The sequence below is a fragment of the Peromyscus leucopus genome, chromosome 1, assembly GCF_004664715.2.
Source record: "Peromyscus leucopus breed LL Stock chromosome 1, UCI_PerLeu_2.1, whole genome shotgun sequence".
Classification (NCBI taxonomy): domain Eukaryota; kingdom Metazoa; phylum Chordata; class Mammalia; order Rodentia; family Cricetidae; genus Peromyscus; species Peromyscus leucopus.
Window position 1 is genome coordinate 58,091,329 of NC_051063.1, and position 18,453 is coordinate 58,109,781.

General features: G+C 53.2%; 1 protein-coding gene across 8 annotated transcripts; it reads left to right on the forward strand.

Moving 5' to 3' along the window:
• The first annotated feature begins 11,070 nt into the window (after positions 1-11,070).
• On the forward strand, positions 11,071-18,437 carry Rad9a (RAD9 checkpoint clamp component A). Of its 8 annotated transcripts, none has more exons than XM_028860625.2 (11): positions 11,071-12,064; positions 12,147-12,217; positions 12,643-12,771; positions 13,113-13,227; positions 13,327-13,426; positions 16,162-16,271; positions 16,360-16,469; positions 16,543-16,607; positions 16,702-16,839; positions 17,552-17,774; positions 17,865-18,437. In XM_028860625.2, the coding sequence occupies exons 1-11, from the start codon at positions 12,031-12,033 to the stop codon at positions 17,958-17,960; spliced, it is 1,191 nt and encodes a 396-aa protein (XP_028716458.1). In that variant the 5' UTR covers positions 11,071-12,030; the 3' UTR covers positions 17,961-18,437. The 8 variants fall into 8 exon arrangements, with proteins under 8 accessions (XP_028716458.1, XP_037064299.1, XP_037064301.1 ...); XM_037208404.1 differs by having other exon boundaries at positions 12,715-12,771; XM_028860627.2 differs by having other exon boundaries at positions 11,981-11,989.
• The last annotated feature ends 16 nt before the right edge of the window (positions 18,438-18,453 follow it).

Sequence of the window (18,453 nt, forward strand, 5' to 3'; positions counted from 1 at the left end):
AAACAGCTGTCATCTGGGGCTGGGAGACAGCCGCGCTTTGTGATTCTTCTTGGGGTTCAGTCATTTGGCCCCCAAGTCTTGGGTGCCTGTAGAAGCACAGCACCAGTGAAGCCATGTGATAATAAGTGGCTGTGCTGTTTATCTGTACTCTCGACAGGGGCAGATAGGGGTGGCAGCCAGACCTGGAAGTGATGCCTGTCTCTGGGGTGGCACGAGACATTCACCCCCCACTTCTGCTGGTGCCCCTGGGGAAGGAGGGCACTCTCGCTGCCAGTCTAGCTCAGCCCCTCCGGCCTGGGGGTCAGAGTAGGCATCAGTCATGGCCGGTGCCGGTTTCTCAGGGCAGACTTCCCTTTTCTGCACTGGAGAACTGAGGTGGGGGGGTGGGGGGGTGGGGAAGAAGTTTGTTTTCAATTACCTCACTGGAGTGGGACAGACTTTGTTGTTGGGTTGTTTCTTTCTATTTTTTTTCCTCTCTCCCTTCCTTTCTCTCTCCCTCACCCCCCCCCTTTTTTTCCCCCTGAACAAGAAGAAAAAGCTAAGAATGGAGGGCTGGTCTGGGGTGGGGGCAGGGGACTCTAGAGCATCAGTAGCTGCTCTGATGAAAAAGAGCCTTGGAGGGGCCCCTGTGGAAGCGCTGGGGCCTCCCTCCCCCACCTCCTCCCCACCCCCCACCAGCCAGGGCTCTGGAGTTTCAATGACATTCTTGGCCAATGAGCCTGACCATCTCTTGGTGCTCATGCCAAGGCCAAGGAGGCAGATGCCCACCGGTAACTGGCCCAGAGTGGACCAGGAGGTCCTCCTAGCATCTCCTACTTCTTCTGAGGGAGGGAGAGAGGAAGGGGAGGGGGCGCAGCTTGAAAGCCGGGCCTGGGCTCTGCGGCTCCACAGCTCACCCCTGGTGGAAAGGCTTGGCAGACAATGTGGTTTGGATTTGCCTGAGCCCCTCAGCACCTTATAAAGCACCTTGCTGAGTCAGGGGGAAAGCAGCCTCAATGAAGAGAGAGGGAAGAGGGCTGAGGGGGAGAGAGGAGGAAGGAGAAAGGAGAAGGGACCTGGGAAAGGAGAAAGGAGACAGAGTGAGAATGAGGAGAGCTGTAGTTGTGAAGGGAAGAGGAAGACGCTGGATGAAGAGCAATAGCTTTTTGGTAAAGCTGGGAAGAAGGTTCTACAGGGTACCCCACCCGCCACAGCAAGGCATCCCCAGGCATTGGCTTGCAGGGACCCTGGGCAGCTCGTAGCAGATCCAGACCAGTGGGGAGCAGGACAGCTGGGTTCATACACAGCTTGTGGGGCTCCCCTGTTTTGATTCTTAATGTAGTGACCCCACATTTTAAGAAAGTCAGATTCTCCCTTGGCCCCGTGTCTGGACTTGCCTTCCTGCCCTCTCCCCTCACCCAGTGGGGGCCACCCCCTAACTCCTGCAGTGCCAAAGGGAAAATCAACTCCATCTCCAAGCTGCCAGTGCCCCTCTGCCATGTCTGGGCAAAGGCAGCAAGCTGGAAGCTGCCAGTTGGGGTGGGGTGGGGGCTGGAGTCAAGACTTGACCTCCTGCCAAATCCCCAATAGGGGTGGGCTGCTGGAATATGGGGGAGAAGGAAAAAAGGAAAGTGAATCAGGAGAGCCCCCCCCCCCAGGGTTTCTGTGGATGAGGGTGGGGTGGACAGGTGCTGTCTTCTGGTTCCCAGTGGAGAATGATGAAGCTCCTGCTCTCTCCTTACCTTTGGTGGCTCTCAGAAGCTGGTCAGGGCCCTTCCAAGGAGTAGAGGCCGGAGGAGAAACCGGGCTCCTCCCCCAGCTCCAGATAAGCATCCTTGGTAGAGAGAACCATCCTCTTTGTCCTGTGGGATCCTGGAAGGATGCTTTCTCAGCTTCTTTTGGGGTGCTTGGTCTTGCAATGAAAGAAGAGGAAATCCCAACATCGCCTTCAGGAATTTCCGTTTGGGGACACTTACTAAATGCCATCACTAGCCTTAGTGGTGGGAATGGCTCAGGGTCCCAGGAAGTTGAGAAGACCTCATGGAGGGTCCACGGGGCACCAACCATACAGCTCCCAGCAGCCCCAGGCAGGGTGGAGAGTGGGATTAGGATGGGGCTAGCTGAGTTCCAACTGGCATGTTGAGAGTATTCAGTGGGTGAGTGGTGGATGAGGATGCTAGTCGGCCACCTCTTCTGACCTTCCAGATAGCAGGCCACAGGTGGGTGGTAGGGAGACCCAAGAAGGGTGATGGGTGAGGGGTAGAGCTGGCAATGGTGATGACCAGGTTGCCCTCCAAGGGTTAAAAATGACTGGGTGATGGGCAGTGATGGTGCACACCTTTAATCCCAGCACTCGGGAGGCAGAGCCGGGAGGATCTCTGTGAGTTCGAGGCCAGCCTGGTCTACAGAGCAAGATCCAGGACAGGCACCAAAACTACACAGAGAAACCCTGTCTGGCAAAACAAACAAACAAACAAATGACTGGGTGTTGGCTCAGGGACGGGCTATAGTTCCCCCCTTCCACTTTCCCCTTCCCCCCTTTCCTCTTTTGTCCCACAACTGTCATGGGAGGCAGCTCTCCAGGTACCCCAAAATACTGTATCTGGCAAGGGCCTGGGCACTGAAGGGATCCTGGCCCACGGAAATTCCAGTTCTTGAACTAGAGAAACCTCTAATCTGGTCCCCTCTTGACAGTGATCAAGGGAGGGCTTGGATAAGCCTCAGAGGGTGTGGAGACATTTTCTAATTCATTTGTCACCAGACCTTTCCTGAGGGCCTCCTCTATGTCAATTGCCAGGGAAAAAGAGAGGAGCCTTAAGGGGCTGTGGGGTGGAAGGGTAGACGCTGACCTGTGTGTAGATGAGAAAGGCTGGAGCCACCAAGTGACGACTCAGCCTGGGGCCAGGCCAGTAATTCACCTCCCTCCCCTTCTTTTCTTTTTTTTCTTCTTCTTTTTGTTTGTCTGTTTTTCCAGACAGATTTCTCTGTGTAACAGCTCTGGCTGTCATAGAACTCACTCTGTAGACCAGGCTGGCCTTGAACTCACAGAGATCCACCTGCCTCTGCCTTCCCAGTGCTGGAATTAAAGGCGTGCACCACCACCGCCGGCTTCGGGTCCATTTTTGTCCATTTCATCATACCTTTGCAAGAACCCTATGAGATGATGCTTTCTCCTCCTACTCCTCCTCCTCCTCCTCCTCCTCCTTGTTTGTTTGTTTGTTTTTCAAGACAGAGTTTCCCTGTTTAGTCCTTGCTGTCCTGGAACTCACTCTATAGCGCAGGCTGGCCTCAAACTCAGAGATCTGCCTGCCTCTGCCTTCTGAGTCCTGGGATTAAAAGGGTGCATCCCCACCACCCAGCCCCTTCTCTTCTTAAATGAGGAAGCAGGTGATTAGCCAATTAAGTCACTTCATCATACTACACTAGGCTGAATGATAGAACAGGCATGGAAACCCAGCATTGTCTGACCTCAGGGACCATGTCCTCTTGACTGCACTGTGCAGGTACCAATCTGGGGGCTGCCTTGAGATGAGGATTCTGGAGAGAAGAGACAGTCTGAGAGCAAGTTTTGTGTTGCAAAATTTTTTTTGAGTCCCCTGGCTATGAGGCCTGTGGCTATGGGCACAGTACGTCTTCAAGATACCAAGGTGTTCCTTGAGATGTGTAGAACTTATTCTAGGACCTGAGGATTCCCGGCCCCTCCACCACTGACGTGCACTGTAAGCTGGCCCAAGTGGCTTAACATCACTTTCCTGTGTCCAAGAGAGGCCGGGTCCTGAGAGCACTGGAGACCACAGCTAGATTCTGGATTCCACTAGCAGGGAGTTTGGAGCCACACAATGAGCATTAAAGTAGAGTTAGAAGATGTCCACCAAAGCAGCAAGACACGGGCTTGCCTCCATCCTGGTTCACAAAGGGAGTCCCTAGATAGGGTTCAGGCACCCTTTGGAGTGTTCGCAGGGTGTGCACACACAACTGCAGTGTTGTGAGGAGGAAGGAGGAAGCTGAGCATAGGAGAAGGAGGAGAGTGGCCTTTTCCTTTCCCCCAGCACACTCCAGCCTGGAGGGCCCTGCCTCACCCTGAGATGGCCCTGATGTCAGCGCAAACCCCAGGGCAGAGGGCTCCTCTTACCTCAGCAACTTCCCGGCCCTACCCTGGCTCCCCCACCCATACCTGGCCCAACGCAGGCCTCCCCAAAGGACACCCCACCCTTCTTCCCCTGTGAAGCTGGAGGGAAGCTGAGAGGCACTCCGCTCTGTGGCTCTGAGGCCGTCTCCCCTCTGGCCTACCGTGGCCTTTTCTGTCATCCGTCAGAGTGTCTGGGTGATGGGTGTGGGCAGAGGCCAAGGCAGAAGGGACACCCCCAGGTGCCTGTCTCCTCCTTTGCCTGCCAGGAGCTGTCCTTGCCATTCTCCCAGGATGTTCCATTGCCCTGGCCAACCCATGCCGCAGGCTCTGTGACTCTGTCTCCCCTGGCAGAGGAGTGGGGTTACCTCTCCCTGGGCTGGGAGATCCTTATCCTGCCCTGCTGAGTCACTGCTGGCTCCTCCCGGCCTGTCTCCTCCCTTCTCCCCACTACTCTCTCTTCAGGCCTCTCCAGGCTGTCCAGACCAAGGGTCAGAGATAGCCCCCTTCCCTGAGGCCATCAGTGATGTACTGATGGATGAGGAGGCTTAGTGGCAGAAGGAGAGGAGAGAACATGTCCCTCCTCTAAGTGACCTTGGGCAAGTCACTATCCCCTCTACTCCTGGGTGTCCTCTCTCCAAGACAGGGATGGTGGTAATAGGGCAGTAGCACCTTTCTTGTCGTCCTTAATAGAGTGTCGGCATGAATTTGTGTCAGAGTCAACTTGGCAAATTTGTTAAATAAGTACAAGGGAGCTGGGCCTGCCGGGGTTGTTGCTCAGGGGTAGAGTGCTTGCCTAGCACACACAAGGCACCGAGTTTGATCCCCAGCACTGCAGACAAATGAACGGCACCGCCGACAGAGTTAGGAAGCACACATGGCTCATCCTAACACTAAGGAGGTAAAGGCAGCCAGCATCCTTGTGAGCTCCGGGCTATCCACGGCTAGTGAGCTCCTGCCTCCGAACAAAGCAATGATAATGCAATAGGAACTCACGGTACATGGAGGACTATGGAGTTTGGAGATGTCAGGGAAGACCTCCCTGAGAGGTCAGAAGAATGCATGGCAAACAGAAGAGCAGGTAGGTCTGGAGGGAGCTGGTACCCATGTCTTGGCTGTCCTGTTACCTCCCAAAGGTGTCCCAAAACAGCTGCTGTGTATGCCTTGCTGTCCAGTGTGGACCTAGAGACAACCTGCCTTCCAGGGCCATATGGAAAGGTGACTTTAGTACTGGCCACTGATGTGGGCAGCTTTCTGTGAGGCTCAATGTTGCCCAGGGCACTTGGAGCTGACCCTTCCTCAACCTCCGACTCACAAGGAACTCTAGACAGATCCATATATGTATCAGAAATTCCAGACTAGAATTTTCCATGGCTAAGCATGCATAAGGCCCTGAGTTCTATCCCCTGCACTGGAGGTAGAGGGGAGGCCCAGATCTACCGACTACAATTGACCCTCTAACTTCACAAAATCCTCAGAGTTGCTAAGCTCTAAGGAGACCCAAGAGACTTATGGTCTCCCACCCACGTATGTAGCTACTGTTTACTGAACACTATCTGCCTGGCAGTGAAGAAAAAAATCTGAATACTCGCCACACGCAATCTCACACAGTCCTCTTGAGGCAGGCAGCTGCAGTCCAACTCACCACGTGAAATACAAGACACAAACTGTACAACTTGCTCAAGATCACAGAAGCCGTCAGCTTGGCTCTACAGCCACCCTACTTTTAACCAGTGACCCCTTCCCCATTCTGCCCCTATGTCCCTGAAAGCCCCTGCCCATCTTCATGTCTACAAGCAAACCCTAGGAGGATACCTTCGCTGCCCCCTGGCCCCCGTGGTGGGGCCTGTCATAAGGCTGGGCCCAAGACTGGCACCCACAGATGCATGCTTGACCCCGCCGGGCCAGCCACCCTAGCCTTGCCCTGGGATCTGGGACTGGATGCGGTGTCTGTCTCCCTCTGCTGGTCCCATAGGGGACAGCCTAGCTGAACAGCTTTCCTCAAAGCTGGTTGATGCCCTGGTCTCCCAGGCAGTGGCTGGGGGGGGGGGGGGAGTTGAGGAAACAATTGAGGGATTCAGGCCACACCCTGATGCACAGAAACAGCAGGATCACCTTCTGGGGTCCCTGTGGCCAGAGGCTTGTCTTTAACAAGACCGCTAAGGGGTGGTCTTTAGGGAGGTCAGGTTGCCTCCTGATGTCTGCCCAGGGGGGCCCCAAACAGCCTCTTTCTCCTTCTAACTCATGAATGGAGCTGTCATCCATGGATTTATCTAAACCTTTTGTGAAGCTATTTATATTTCCAACCGGGACCACATCTTGGGGTAATGAGTTCCATCGGTGTCCTCCCCTGCTGGGTGAAGCATGCTGTCTTTGATTGGTCCTAAACTTACCTCACTTGCACTCCAAGGGGGCCCTGTAACTCCAGCATGCCAGGTTTTGGTGAACAAGCTGAGCTTCCCCTTTCCATCCCTCTGTGGGTTTGAAAAATTCCATTCCATCTCCCTTCCACTGCCAGCCACGCACGCAAGACTGAAAAGACCTGGTCCCTCATGTGTGCACCGTGTCTGTGTGTCTGGAGCATGGCCACATCTTTATCTCATGGGAGCCTCCGGGAGTTGTGTTTTTGTTGTTGTTTTTTTTGTTTTGTTTTGTTTTGTTTTTGTTTTGTTTTGTTTTTTTGTTTTTTTTGGAGACAGGGTTTCTCTGTGTAGCTTTGCGCCTTTCCTGGAACTCACTCGGTAGCCCAGGCTGGCCTCGAACTCACAAAGATCCACCTGGCTCTGCCTCCCGAGTGCTGGGATTAAAGGCGTGCGCCACTACCGCCCAGCTTGTTGTTTTTGTTTTTTATTTGTTTGTTTGTCTTTTCAAGACAGAGTTTCTCTGTGTAGCTTTGGAGCCTTTCCTGGAACTCGCTCTGTAGACCAGGCTGGCCTGGAACCCACTGAGATCCACCTGGCTCTGCCTCCTGAGGGCTGGGATTAAAGGCGTGCGCCTGTGCCACCACCGCCCGGCCATCTCGGGGAGTTTTTGAGAGTCATAAGCACTCCCATTCTCCCTGCTCTGGAGGCCAAGGACCAGCCAAAGCCCAGAACTGAAGGACCATGTGGTGGCTCAAAACCACAGCAGGAGCAGCCCGCTTTCTTAACTGCCTCAAGGCCGAGTCTTCCTTCTGCCCCAGCGAGAGCCCACAGAAGGTTCACCAGCCTGTGGGTTCCACACCTTTCTTTATACCATTTCACTGGGGAGGCTTTCCCCCAGAATCCCTGTGTGCCTCATCCTGTATCTAAACGGACGATTCTCTGTTGCCCTCTCCAGTGCTTAGGCTACAGCAAGGATGGACTACAGTGATAGCGCAGGTGGATACACCATCACTGCAATAGCAGGCTGGAGGAGGCTGACACAGCAGCTCCTGGAAAGAGTGACCCTGAGCACCGCCAGTCCACATGTTAGAAACTCAGACTTTAAGAACACCAGCCACACGGCCGTTTTCACACGACTTTGATGGAGCCAGGATTCAAACCCAGGCAGGCTTGGCACCTAGACCTCATTCTGTGTCTCAGCAGACAACCTTCAAGGCAAGATTCTGAATCTTTGCTCTTCAGTTATTCATCATAAAGGTATCAGACCAATGCTACCTGCCAAACATTGTTCTGATTGCTGGGACGAATGCCAGGAAACAAGAAAGCCTGGGCAGGACTTGGCAGTGGGGGCTGCCAGCACCTGGGCTGCCACACATGCATCAGGAGCAGGCCAAGTGGTGTTCTCCCTTCCTAATGCCCAACAGTCGGAGCTACCCTGTCCCGTCGGTTATCCCAGAGTAAGTACACAAAGGCCATATCTGGTATGTACGGCCTAGATAAGACAAACCCAAGTGAACCCCAACACTCTCCAAACTCCTTTGCCCTTCTGCTTTTTAATTCCTCCAGTCTAGCAAAACTCCCAGAGCCACCCCAGCTGTTGTTTATAGCAGGACTGTGTAGGACCCAGCATGGAGGGGCAGCCTTCTTGATGTGCCTGATCTGACTGACAGCATGCTCCCGGAGCCACAGATTCCTGGCCTTCTCTGAGTGCGGCTTCATGCTGGCTTTGGTGAGACTCTGTTCTTTGTCAGCTGTGTCCCTGAGTCTCAGTCCCACCAGCAGCCCAGACCTTTGACTCTCACGGTGCATGCGGCTCACTCCCTCAGGGCTTCAGGTGAACGTCTAACCCGGCCACGCTCTTCTAGAGGCTCCTCTGTCAGCATCCCTCTGCCCTTCCCCCACAGCACCTGTCACCCAAACACTACTCCAAGAGCAGGGAGCTTTATCGTGTCTGTCCCATACTTGGAAAATCACACGCAGCATGTGCTGAACTAGTGAATGGCTGAGCACCAAGCCCCAGTTTTGGACGTCCTATGATTCAGCCCTAACCAGCTGGGTGAGAAGTGGCAACTGAAGGGAAGGAATCCCTGACAGATAATGATTTCAAGGTTTAGAATGGTAACCAGTCTTCATCGCTGTCCCCAGATACACCTGCATTTACACAGATGTACCTACTTGAGGAAGCCGCCGCTAGCGTGGGTAAGGTGAATACTGGAAGTTTGGGGGTTGAACCCTGAGAGATCATCTCATCCAGTTGCATTTGGGGGGGAAATGGTCTTGACTTGCTCCAGGCCATCTATGAATAGAGCTGGAGTCACACCTTGCTCTCCTAACTCTCAGGATGGACTGAAGTCCTTTTTGGATGATCCGTCTCCCACCCAGTATGACAAGGTCTCTATAGGTCCCACCTCCCCCTCTCCCACTGTGCTTCTGGGGCAAAAGTGCATGACTGGACGTACCAACTGCAAGACAGAGAGGTGGACTGGAAAGCTTTCCACTAGACTCACACCCAGGCATGGGATAGGGAAGCAGATCCCAGGAGTAGCTTGTCTCCCAGGAATACAGCACAGGGAGGCCTTCCAGGATCTAAGAGTTAGCTTGGAAGGGGTCAGGGTGAGCATCCTGTGTTCCTTGTCTTCCCCAGCCCAGTGTACAGCAGAAGGTTCAGATGGTTTCCGACATTGAGCCAGGGAGTGGGAGCGTGGCCACTCCAAAGTGTCTCCTGTCTCCTTTTCCTAGTGCATATGACCTCAGGTGGACAGTATCTTCCAGTTCCATGTGTCGACAGCCTTCTCCTTCACCTCCAGGGAGCCTCGGGGGTCTGCCTCCTGCTGGGTCTGGTTGCTTAGGCAGGGGGCAAGGGAGGAAATAGAGAATGTTTGAGGACCACACTTACCCAATCCTGGGTAGGGTGGGAGGATATATTAGGAGGAAGAAACAGGAAATCAACAGCTAATTCTGTGTCAGTGTAGTACTAGGGATGGAACCCAAGGCTTTTATTTGTTTTCGAGACAGAGTTTCTCTGTGTAGCTCTCGCTGCTCAGGAACTCACTCTGTAGATCAGGCTGACATCCAACTGCCTCTGCCTCCTGATTTCTGGGATTAAAGGCATGGCCCACCACCATGCTTGGCTTAACCCAGGGCTTTTTGAATATTAGGCAAGTGCTCTCTCAGGGATACATTCCAGCCCCTTATTTCTTCTTTCATCCATTATTAGTGTGTTTGAGAGTGTGGCATTTGCATGCCACAGAGCCATTGTGGAAGTCAGAGGACAGATTTCAGCAACCAGCCCTCCCCTTCCCCCATGGCTTCTGGGGGTAGGCCTCATGTTGTCAGACTTGCACGGCAAACACTTTCCCATCTCCCTGGCCACCCGCCCTTTCTCACTAAGTTGCCAGGGGCTGGCCTTGAACTCTCTATGTAATCTCAATGAGCTTTGAGTTTGCGATCCTTCTGTCTCAGCCTCCCAAGAAGCCGAGAGTACAAACCTGTTGCCACCAAGCCTGGCCCTATAATTACGTTTTGGGAAGCTGAGTATGGGGAGAGTAGTTATAAGGAAAGGGGGCACTATGTGCAGAGGTTGGAAGCTAGATTTCTTTTTCTTTTCTTTTTTTTTTAAGATTTATTTATTTCTTATGCATAGTGTTCTGTTTGTATGTATGTCTGCATACCAGAAGAGGGCACCAGATCTCATTACAGATGGTTGTGAGCCACCATGTGGTTGCTGGGAATTGAACTCAGGACCTCTGGAAGAGTAGTCAGTGCTCTTAACCTCTGAGCCATCTCTCCAGTCCTAGATTTCTTTTTCTTAATACTCAGAGTGATTTGGAGCAACCTGGCCTAGCTGTGACACATATTTAACTTTTTTTTTTTTGACAGAGTCTTGCTACGTAGCCCAGGTTGGCCTCTCAATTCTCAGTCTCCCTAGTGGTAGGGCTTACTATGAGCCAGCATACACAGCTTAACACCTGCTAACCCTAGGCTGTGTCTGAGGTACACACAGTAATAAACAAAACGGAAGCAGTCCCTGCCCACAAGCGGCTGCCACAACAGCAGGGAACACAAATGTTAAGCACACAGGAAAACAGATAAGCACCATGGCTACAAAGGGAACCATTTCTGCTGACCAGGAAGAGAAACCAGCATGAGAGAGGCAGGCCACAGCCTTGGCAGCAGCTGAAGTGGCAATCACAGGCATGACAGGGCTTTGGAGAGAGGCGGGCACAGGTGCAAGACATGGGTGGGACCTGGATCCTGCAAGTTCAAGATCTAGAGACCGGACCCTGGCCAGGACAGTTAAAGTGGTGGAGGCAGATCACTGGGGACTGTGTGTTTGGCCAGGTGAAAGGTGGGCAGTGGAGATGGAAGGGGGGCCATATTGCCATCTGTTCTGGAGATGAAGCAGTCAGGATCTACTGAAGAACTGAACAGGAGGAGAGGGGAGGACTGTACGGGCTAACTCCTACTCTAAGGAGCTGAAGGCTTCTACATTTACACTGGTTGCTTGGATGTGGAAAGGGGCCTTAAGAAAGGACAAAGAGCTGAAGAGGGAGAGGAGTCCGGAAAAACAGAGGGAGAGGGTCTGGGTAACAAACAGAGCCTCCCCATCACCCACAGGACCTCAGGCAGGGGTAATAGGAGATGTGTTGCTCTAGGCGGTCCCTTCAACACTTGAAGGCACTAACCCAAAGCAAAGGGAATGACTTCCAGCTGATAACCCTCACTCATCCTTTCACACTTTCTGAGGGAAGTGGTAAAATGCACACAAACCATGTGTAGTGAGTGCTTAAGCCTTTCCAGGGCTTCCCGGTTCATCGATTCAGCCCCAACCCTCTGCAAGGCTCAGGACACCCCACCTACCCATAAGCCCCATTTCACTTCTGCTGATGCTCCTCCTGCTCTTTCCGTGTATTTATGGAGATCAATGAAGGACCTGGAAACCAGAGTAAACAGCCCCTTCCTCCTCCTGGCTCTTGAAGAAAGTTACATTAACTTTTGCGGGGAGCTGGTGGTTGCAGCCACGACAGACTCCCCAGCCCAGATTGAGCACGGGCTGTCTTGCTTTAACCCTGTAACCCCTTTCACTTTAAGTTAACGACCCAGGAGGGTCTACTCCTCCCAAGTTTGGACTCCGGTCCAGGGCTTGATCCTTAGTGTAGGCACCTTGCTCCTCGGAGCTCCGTCTATGTGGCTTTCACCCCGTGTGTCCAGCGGAGCCCAGTGCAGCTGCAGGGCTCTGTAAGGCGTGGAAAGTTAGGGTTGGGTAGGGAGACCCAGACCTGATGAATGACTCAGGAGCTCGCACTCTGGAGTCACGTGACAAAGGCCACACCCCGGGAACTGGCCGAATCACGTGACACCCGAGCTAGGGAACGTTTTTCTCACGTGACGGAGGTGCCTCGGGTAGACCAATAAGGATGCAGAGGACGGGCTGGCGCGGGGGTCGGGGACGGTGCGCGGGAAGGGAACTCAAGTCGTCCGTAGTGGCTGCTGGGTCTCGCTGTCTTCCGGATCCGTCCAGGTATGCTTGCAAATTAGGCTCGAGTTCAGTGCTGGTGAACCATGAAGTGCCTGATCGCCGGCAGCAACGTGAAGGGTGAGTTTGGATGTGCTTGGCGGCGGGACACGTGAGCAAGCCCGAGGAGTCTTCCTAATTTCTTCTACTTTCCTCCCTGCAGTGCTGGGCAAGGCTGTCCATTCGCTCTCCCGAATCGGGGACGAGCTCTATCTGGAACCCTTAAAGGACGGGGTAAGAGACGGCCTCAGGGGTGGGGGCGGGTTCAATGGGAGTGGGGAGCCTAGACTTGGCGCTCGCTCTCGGCCGTACATGATGATGGCGGGCAGGTATTTTGGCGCAGTTATTTTCCTCTTGGGTTGTGGGAGCATCATCTTGGGCCTTGTCTTCTGAGACTGCATGTGTGTACAGAGGGCACTTGCCTCCCTAAAGCGCCAAGTGGCAGGCAGGGTGGGACTGCAGTAATTTAGGGGGAAAGCAAGCGTGGCAGACCCCGGGCCGCGGAAGACCGGGAGGTCGCATGCAGAAGATCTTGCTACACAGAAAGGAGGAGAGTTTCAGTAAGCTTTGAAGAGGACGGCCATAGGGTGAAAAAGGAGGCCTTTGGGGTGGGCCAGCCGTTGCCCCTGACTCTATCCTCCCTGCTTTCTGTGTCTCAGCTCTCCCTGCGGACTGTGAACTCTTCCCGTTCTGCCTATGCCTGCTTCCTCTTTGCCCCCCTCTTCTTCCAGCAGTACCAGGCGGCTTCCCCTGGGCAGGACCTGCCGCGCTGTAAGATCCTGATGAAGGTGAGGACCATCCGAAGCATCTCCACAGCTGGGCCTTTGTGCCAGCGTCCGCAGTAAATAATTACTAGGGAGTTAGCCTCATGTGGGAGCCATTCCATGCAAAATGCAGTGAGGTAAAGATGGCTAGACTTTAGAGGGTTGTAAGAGCTGTGGAGAAAAAGTTAGCAGCCCTTCCCTGCAAAGGGAACAGCATGGACAAGGCCTGGAAATGTGCAGACGTCCAGCATATAGTGGGAGCCCCATTTAAAGCTTTGTTGGGCCAGTGATGGACCAGGACCTACATGGGATGTAGATCTGGTCCATGGAGGCACAGTACCAGGCTGATGTCCTACCCTGCCCAGTCCTTCCTGTCGGTCTTCCGCTCTCTGGCGATGGTGGAGAAGACTGTGGAAAAATGCTGCATCTCCCTCAGTGGCAGCAACAGCCACCTGGTGGTCCAGCTTCACTGCAAGTATGGTGAGCAAGCAGCTGGCCAGCCAGGAATTCCCTCTGTGGGTGCGGGGGGAAGTGATGTGAAGGTTCCCAAGCCCACTGAGACCCTTTCTCCTTATCCAGGGGTCAAGAAAACACACAACCTCTCCTTCCAGGACTGTGAATCCCTGCAGGCTGTCTTCAACCCAGCCTCGTGCCCCCACTTGCTCCGTGCCCCAGCACGGTGAGTACACTGTGCTTCAGGCTTAGCTGTAATCTCTTCCTTCTCTGGGGCTTTGAGGTAACCTTCTGGGAATGCACCGCTTTCAACAGGCATGGTGAGCTTGTGCCTGTCATCCCAGTTCTTAGATGGAGGTGGGAGGATCAGAGTTTCAAGGCCAGTGAGTTTCTAGACTAGCCTAGAGAACACGAGACTGTCTCAAAAAAGGATGTGTGTGTGCTAGGGAGACGGCTTGGTAAAATGTCTGATGTGCATGCATGAAGACCTGGTTTTCAGTCCCAGAGCTCATAAAAATGTGTGGTGTCCACCTATAATTCTCATCCTGGCGGACAGGGGGTAGAAACAGGATTCCTGGGGCTCACAACCCCAGGCCAGTGAGAGACCCTGTCTCAAATAAACAAGGACAGCCCTGAGAAGAACCACCACCCAAGGAAGTCTGGCTTCTGCTTGTGTGCATTCATACACAGAACATACATAAAGGCATCTCTTTCTCTATGAGGTTTCTGTGTCAAGACCACCCAGCTCAGTGCACATTTGGGCCCTTACCTGGCTCTACAAAACCAGGCTGCTGCCTCTCCATTTCCACTGACAGTGGGGTCCTGCCTTCTGTATCCCAGAGCTCTGGCTTGGCTCTCTGCTGCTCAGGCATGCTTTGACTACTTTTCTAGAGAGTATCTGTGACCTGCCTGCAGATCTCTTGTATGACCTCAATAACCTTGAAGGTCTGTCCTTGACCTGTGTCACAGCTTCAGATCCCTCTGACCTGCTCATTCTTCTGGTCGTGTCTCTTAAAGCAGCTGCTTCCTAACTGCCCGGGCTCTAGGCTCTGAGCCAGAGGAAGGGCCTGGGCAAGGAAGCTCGAGTCCAGGAGGGCTGCTGAGCAAATTCAGTCAACATCAAGGGACCGCAGGGCAAGGAGAATGTGGGCCCCAGCAGAGGTGACGGTCCCTGAGGACCAGCCCAGAGCACAGAGGACTCTCCCGCCTGCACTAGACATTGTTTTTATCCACCTAGCCCAATGTCCCATTCATTTCTCAGAGTGACTGAAAGTCCCTTCAGGATCCAATGTCAGCTTCCTTAGGGTCTGTTAATAGTGATGGAGTTCCTTTTTGGAGAGAAAAAAAAAAGGTACTAAGGGCTGTTTCTTACTAAAAATTAGCAATTGTTAATTTTTGTCTTATTTTTTCCCTCGATACTGACAACAGAACCTAGGGTCTTGTGCTTGGTAGGTACTCTACCATGGAGCTAAGTTCTCAACCCCCAACTGCTTCTCTTTCTCACAAAATTTCAAATATAGAAGTCAGTATGCTGGCTCAGCAGTTAAGGCTGTTGTTTTAAGCCTGACAACTTGAGTTGTTAGATTTCAAATCCCCAAAACCTACATGGTGGAAGAACTGACGCCTGTGAATTGTTCTCTGATCTCTCGTGTGCACAGGACAGCTGAGCTCCTCTTCCCTCCACAGCACATTCACACCCACACAGAATAATTGTTAAAAAGTTCAAATATAGATGCCAGGTGCTCTTCCCCAGCCCCCAGTGCTAGGGCTGTAACCCAAAGACTGTACATTGCACTGAGCTCTATTTCCAGCTCCCAGAGTTGTCTTGAAGCAAATCTAGGTGTTACTTTTCTGCAAACATTCAGCAATATGTATCCTTAGAAGATGGGAGCCAAGGCCTGGTGTGGTGGCGCACACCTTTAATCCCATTACTTGGGAGGCAGAGGCAGGCAGTTCTCTCTTGAGTTCCAGGCCAACCCGAGCTATATAGAGACTCTTTCTCTCTCTCTCTCTCTCTCTCTTTTTTTTTTGGTTTTCCGAGACAGGGTTTCTCTGTGTAGCTTTGCGCCTTTCCTGGAGCTCACTTGGTAGCCCAGGCTGGCCTCGAACTCACAGACATCCGCCTGGCTCTGCCTCCCAAGTGCTGGGATTAAAGGCGTGCGCTACCACTGCCCGGTAAGACTCTTTCTCAAAAAGACCAAAACAAAACAAAAAAAGGATCTACCCTCTTTTCTATTGCGAATGTGTACAGGGTGCTGCTGTTTTACTCCTGGGTTCAGTAGCTGGATTGGGTATGGGTGTATACCTGTGATCCCAGCTCTTTAAGAAGAGTCACGAGGGCAGGTGGGTTGCTTCAAGTTTGAGGTCAGCCAGGGCTACATAAAGAGAACCTGTTTTTAAACAACCCCATCCCACAATAACCGACATGTGGACCAATGGAATTTGAATTGAAGACCCTGACATTAATCTACACACCTAAGAACACCTGATTTTCAACAAAGAAGCCAAAACTGTACAATGGAAAAAAGAAAGTATCTTCAACAGTATGTGCTGGCATAACTGGATGTCAACATGTAAAAGATTACAAATAGATCCATATCTGTCACCATGCACAAAACTTACATCCAAGTGGATCAACAACCTCAACATAAATCCAGTCACACTGAACAACCCCACCCACCCGTCAGAGTAGCTGTGACTAACAGCAGTGTGCCCTATGCCCAGCTTCCCATTTTCCCCTTTTGTACTAGGGATGCACCAGGCCTTTGCCCTGCTGGTCAAGTGTTTCTTGGTCCTTTAGCAAGTAGCCCTTTGTTCCTGCACCACACAGTGCTGCCTGCCCATCCTTCTGCTGTGTCTAGGCTTTATTTTTGTTTAGTTGTCTAAGCTTCTGACCAGGCAGGTAGCATACCTTACTCATACCTCTCCCATTGTGCACATCTGCTGTTTCCCTTGTCACAGGGTTCTGGCAGAGGCTGTTCTTTCCTTTCCCCCTGCGCTGACTGAGGTGACACTGGGAATTGGCCATGGCCGACGGGTCATTCTGCGCAGTTACCAGGAGGAGGAGGCAGGTGAGGGATTAGATCTGCTCCCAAAGGGAACAGAGCTGGGGTGAGGCCAGAACTCAAGGACTTTTAACTCCTTGTGCCTGCCCTGTAGATAGCACCAACAAAGCCATGGTGACCGAGACTAGCATTGGAGAGGACGACTTCCAGCAGCTGCACGCCCCAGGAGGGATAGCTATTACCTTCTGCCTCAAGGAATTTCGGGTGAGTTCACGAGCACCATCACCTGGTTTTTCAACCCCACACAGGCTCTCACTGCCTGCTTCCTCCATCCCAGGGGCTCCTGAGCTTCGCAGAGTCAGCCAACTTGCCTCTTACCATCCACTTTGATGTTCCAGGCAGGTAATTCTAGGCTTGAGGACTGGGGAGGAGGTAGGGCTCTGGGATGCCCAGAGCAGAGCAGGATGACCTAGCTCACCCCTATTCCTTTACCCAGGCCAGTCATCTTTACCATTGAGGATTCTTTGCTGGATGGCCACTTCGTCTTGGCCACACTCTTAGAACAAGACCCATGTTCCCAGGACCTGTGCTCCCCAAAGCCTCGCCAGCCAGTGCCTCAAAAGCAGGCTCAGAGGTAGAGACACCCACCACCCAGCTCTTCTGTCTCTTTACACCTCAGGCTGGGGCTGCCATCACTGGCTTGTGCACCTCCCCCAGTACATCCTTCCTTCCTGTCAGGCCCCAGCCTCTACAGGGCTTCCAGCCTTCATGGTCAGCTGTACTGAGACCCCTCCCATCCAAAGAGGCATCCCCAAGGTCCCGCTGGCTTCCTTCTCTGGCTGAGGCCTCCCCTCTGAGCCTCCTCCCAGGCTAGGAGGGAAAGGGCTGCCGGAGGCAGGGAGCTGCCTGGTGTAGGGAAGCAGGTGGCTGGAAGGGCAGGTGGGCTGGAGGATGGGCTCAGTGCAGTGGAAGCAGAGGAAGTTTGGTCTGGCCCACAGCCCAGCATGTCCCTGGGCTCTGGTGCTCTCCAGCTCCCATCCTTTGGGAAGGTGAAGGATTGGGCCCCATGTGGCCCTGTTCACAGGACTTGTTGCTTCCCTCCCCCAGCTAAGCTGAGTTGGCCCCCAGGATGCCTCCCTCAGGCCCCTACCTGAACTCTGATCAAAGGGGTTCCAGTTCCACCCCCTCCAGGAAGCTCCCACTTAACCCCTGCATCCTTTCCTCCCAGCCAAATCAGGAAGTAATAAAATCAAAAGCTCACCAGCAGTCTTGAGGCCTCAAAGTGGGGCCTGCCTCTGTATCCCTCTTCTTTCCCTGTTCCTTGCTGATATTGTCTCTGCCTACAGCACACCCCACTTAGATGACTTTACCAATGATGACATCGACTGTTACATGATTGCCATGGAAACCACCGTGGGCAGTGAGGGCTCCCGGGCACAGCCTTCCACTTCCCTCCCACCTGTCTCTCAGCCCTCCCATGACCTTGCCCCTCCCTTGGAGGAGGAGGAGGAGGAAGAAGAGGAAGAAGCTGAGCCCAGTACAGTGCCTGGGACTCCCCCACCCAAGAAGGTAGGAGCTGGAGGTCGGGGTGGGAACTGAGGAAAAGGAGCAGAGCAGCTCCCAGACTAACTGGCTTTTTCTATTCTCTTCTCTTTCCAGTTTCGTTCACTTTTCTTTGGTTCCATCCTGGCCCCTGTACACTCCCCCCAGGGTCCCAGCCCCGTTCTGGCTGAAGACAGCGATGGTGAAGGCTGAACTTGAGAGACTGAAGCCTGTGTCCAAAGGCCCATGGGCCAGAAGCATGCCCAGCCACTGGCAGGGCTGGAACTCAGTCCCTGGGCATGGGAAAGGGGCTGTACTTGGCTGTCCGCTGCAGAGCTGCCCTAGACAACCATGTTTGGACTGTGTCTCACTCAACCTGTATCAATCATGTATTCTTCTGGTGCCCAGCTGCCGCCTGACAGGTTCCTCACCGCTTTCTAACTGTAGAGCCGCAGGCCCTAGGTATCTGGCTAGAGCTAGAAACTTACCTTCCTCGGCTTGCCTGCCTCTTAAAAAAAAAAAAAAAAAAATCACAGTGCTGATTACCCTCTGCCAATCATGGACTCCCTGTCGATCCTCTGGGCCCAGTGGTTGGTAGGGACCATTCCTCTGGCTTTCCCAATACTTGGGCCTTGGCTCGGAATCCTAATAGCCTCTGGACCCAAGCGTGCCACTGGGCTTTGCCCTGGCCAGGCCCGTGTCCAGC

What these genes read in the sequence shown, in the direction of transcription:
- Rad9a (XM_028860625.2), top strand. Translation starts at nt 12,031, where the DNA reads ATGAAGTGCCTGATCGCCGGCAGCAACGTGAAGG. An exon ending in GCTGTAAGATCCTGATGAAG is followed by an intron (nt 12,772 to 13,112) that starts GTGAGGACCATC and finishes TACCCTGCCCAG; the next exon opens with TCCTTCCTGTCGGTCTTCCG. An exon ending in CCAGCTTCACTGCAAGTATG is followed by an intron (nt 13,228 to 13,326) that starts GTGAGCAAGCAG and finishes CTCCTTATCCAG; the next exon opens with GGGTCAAGAAAACACACAAC.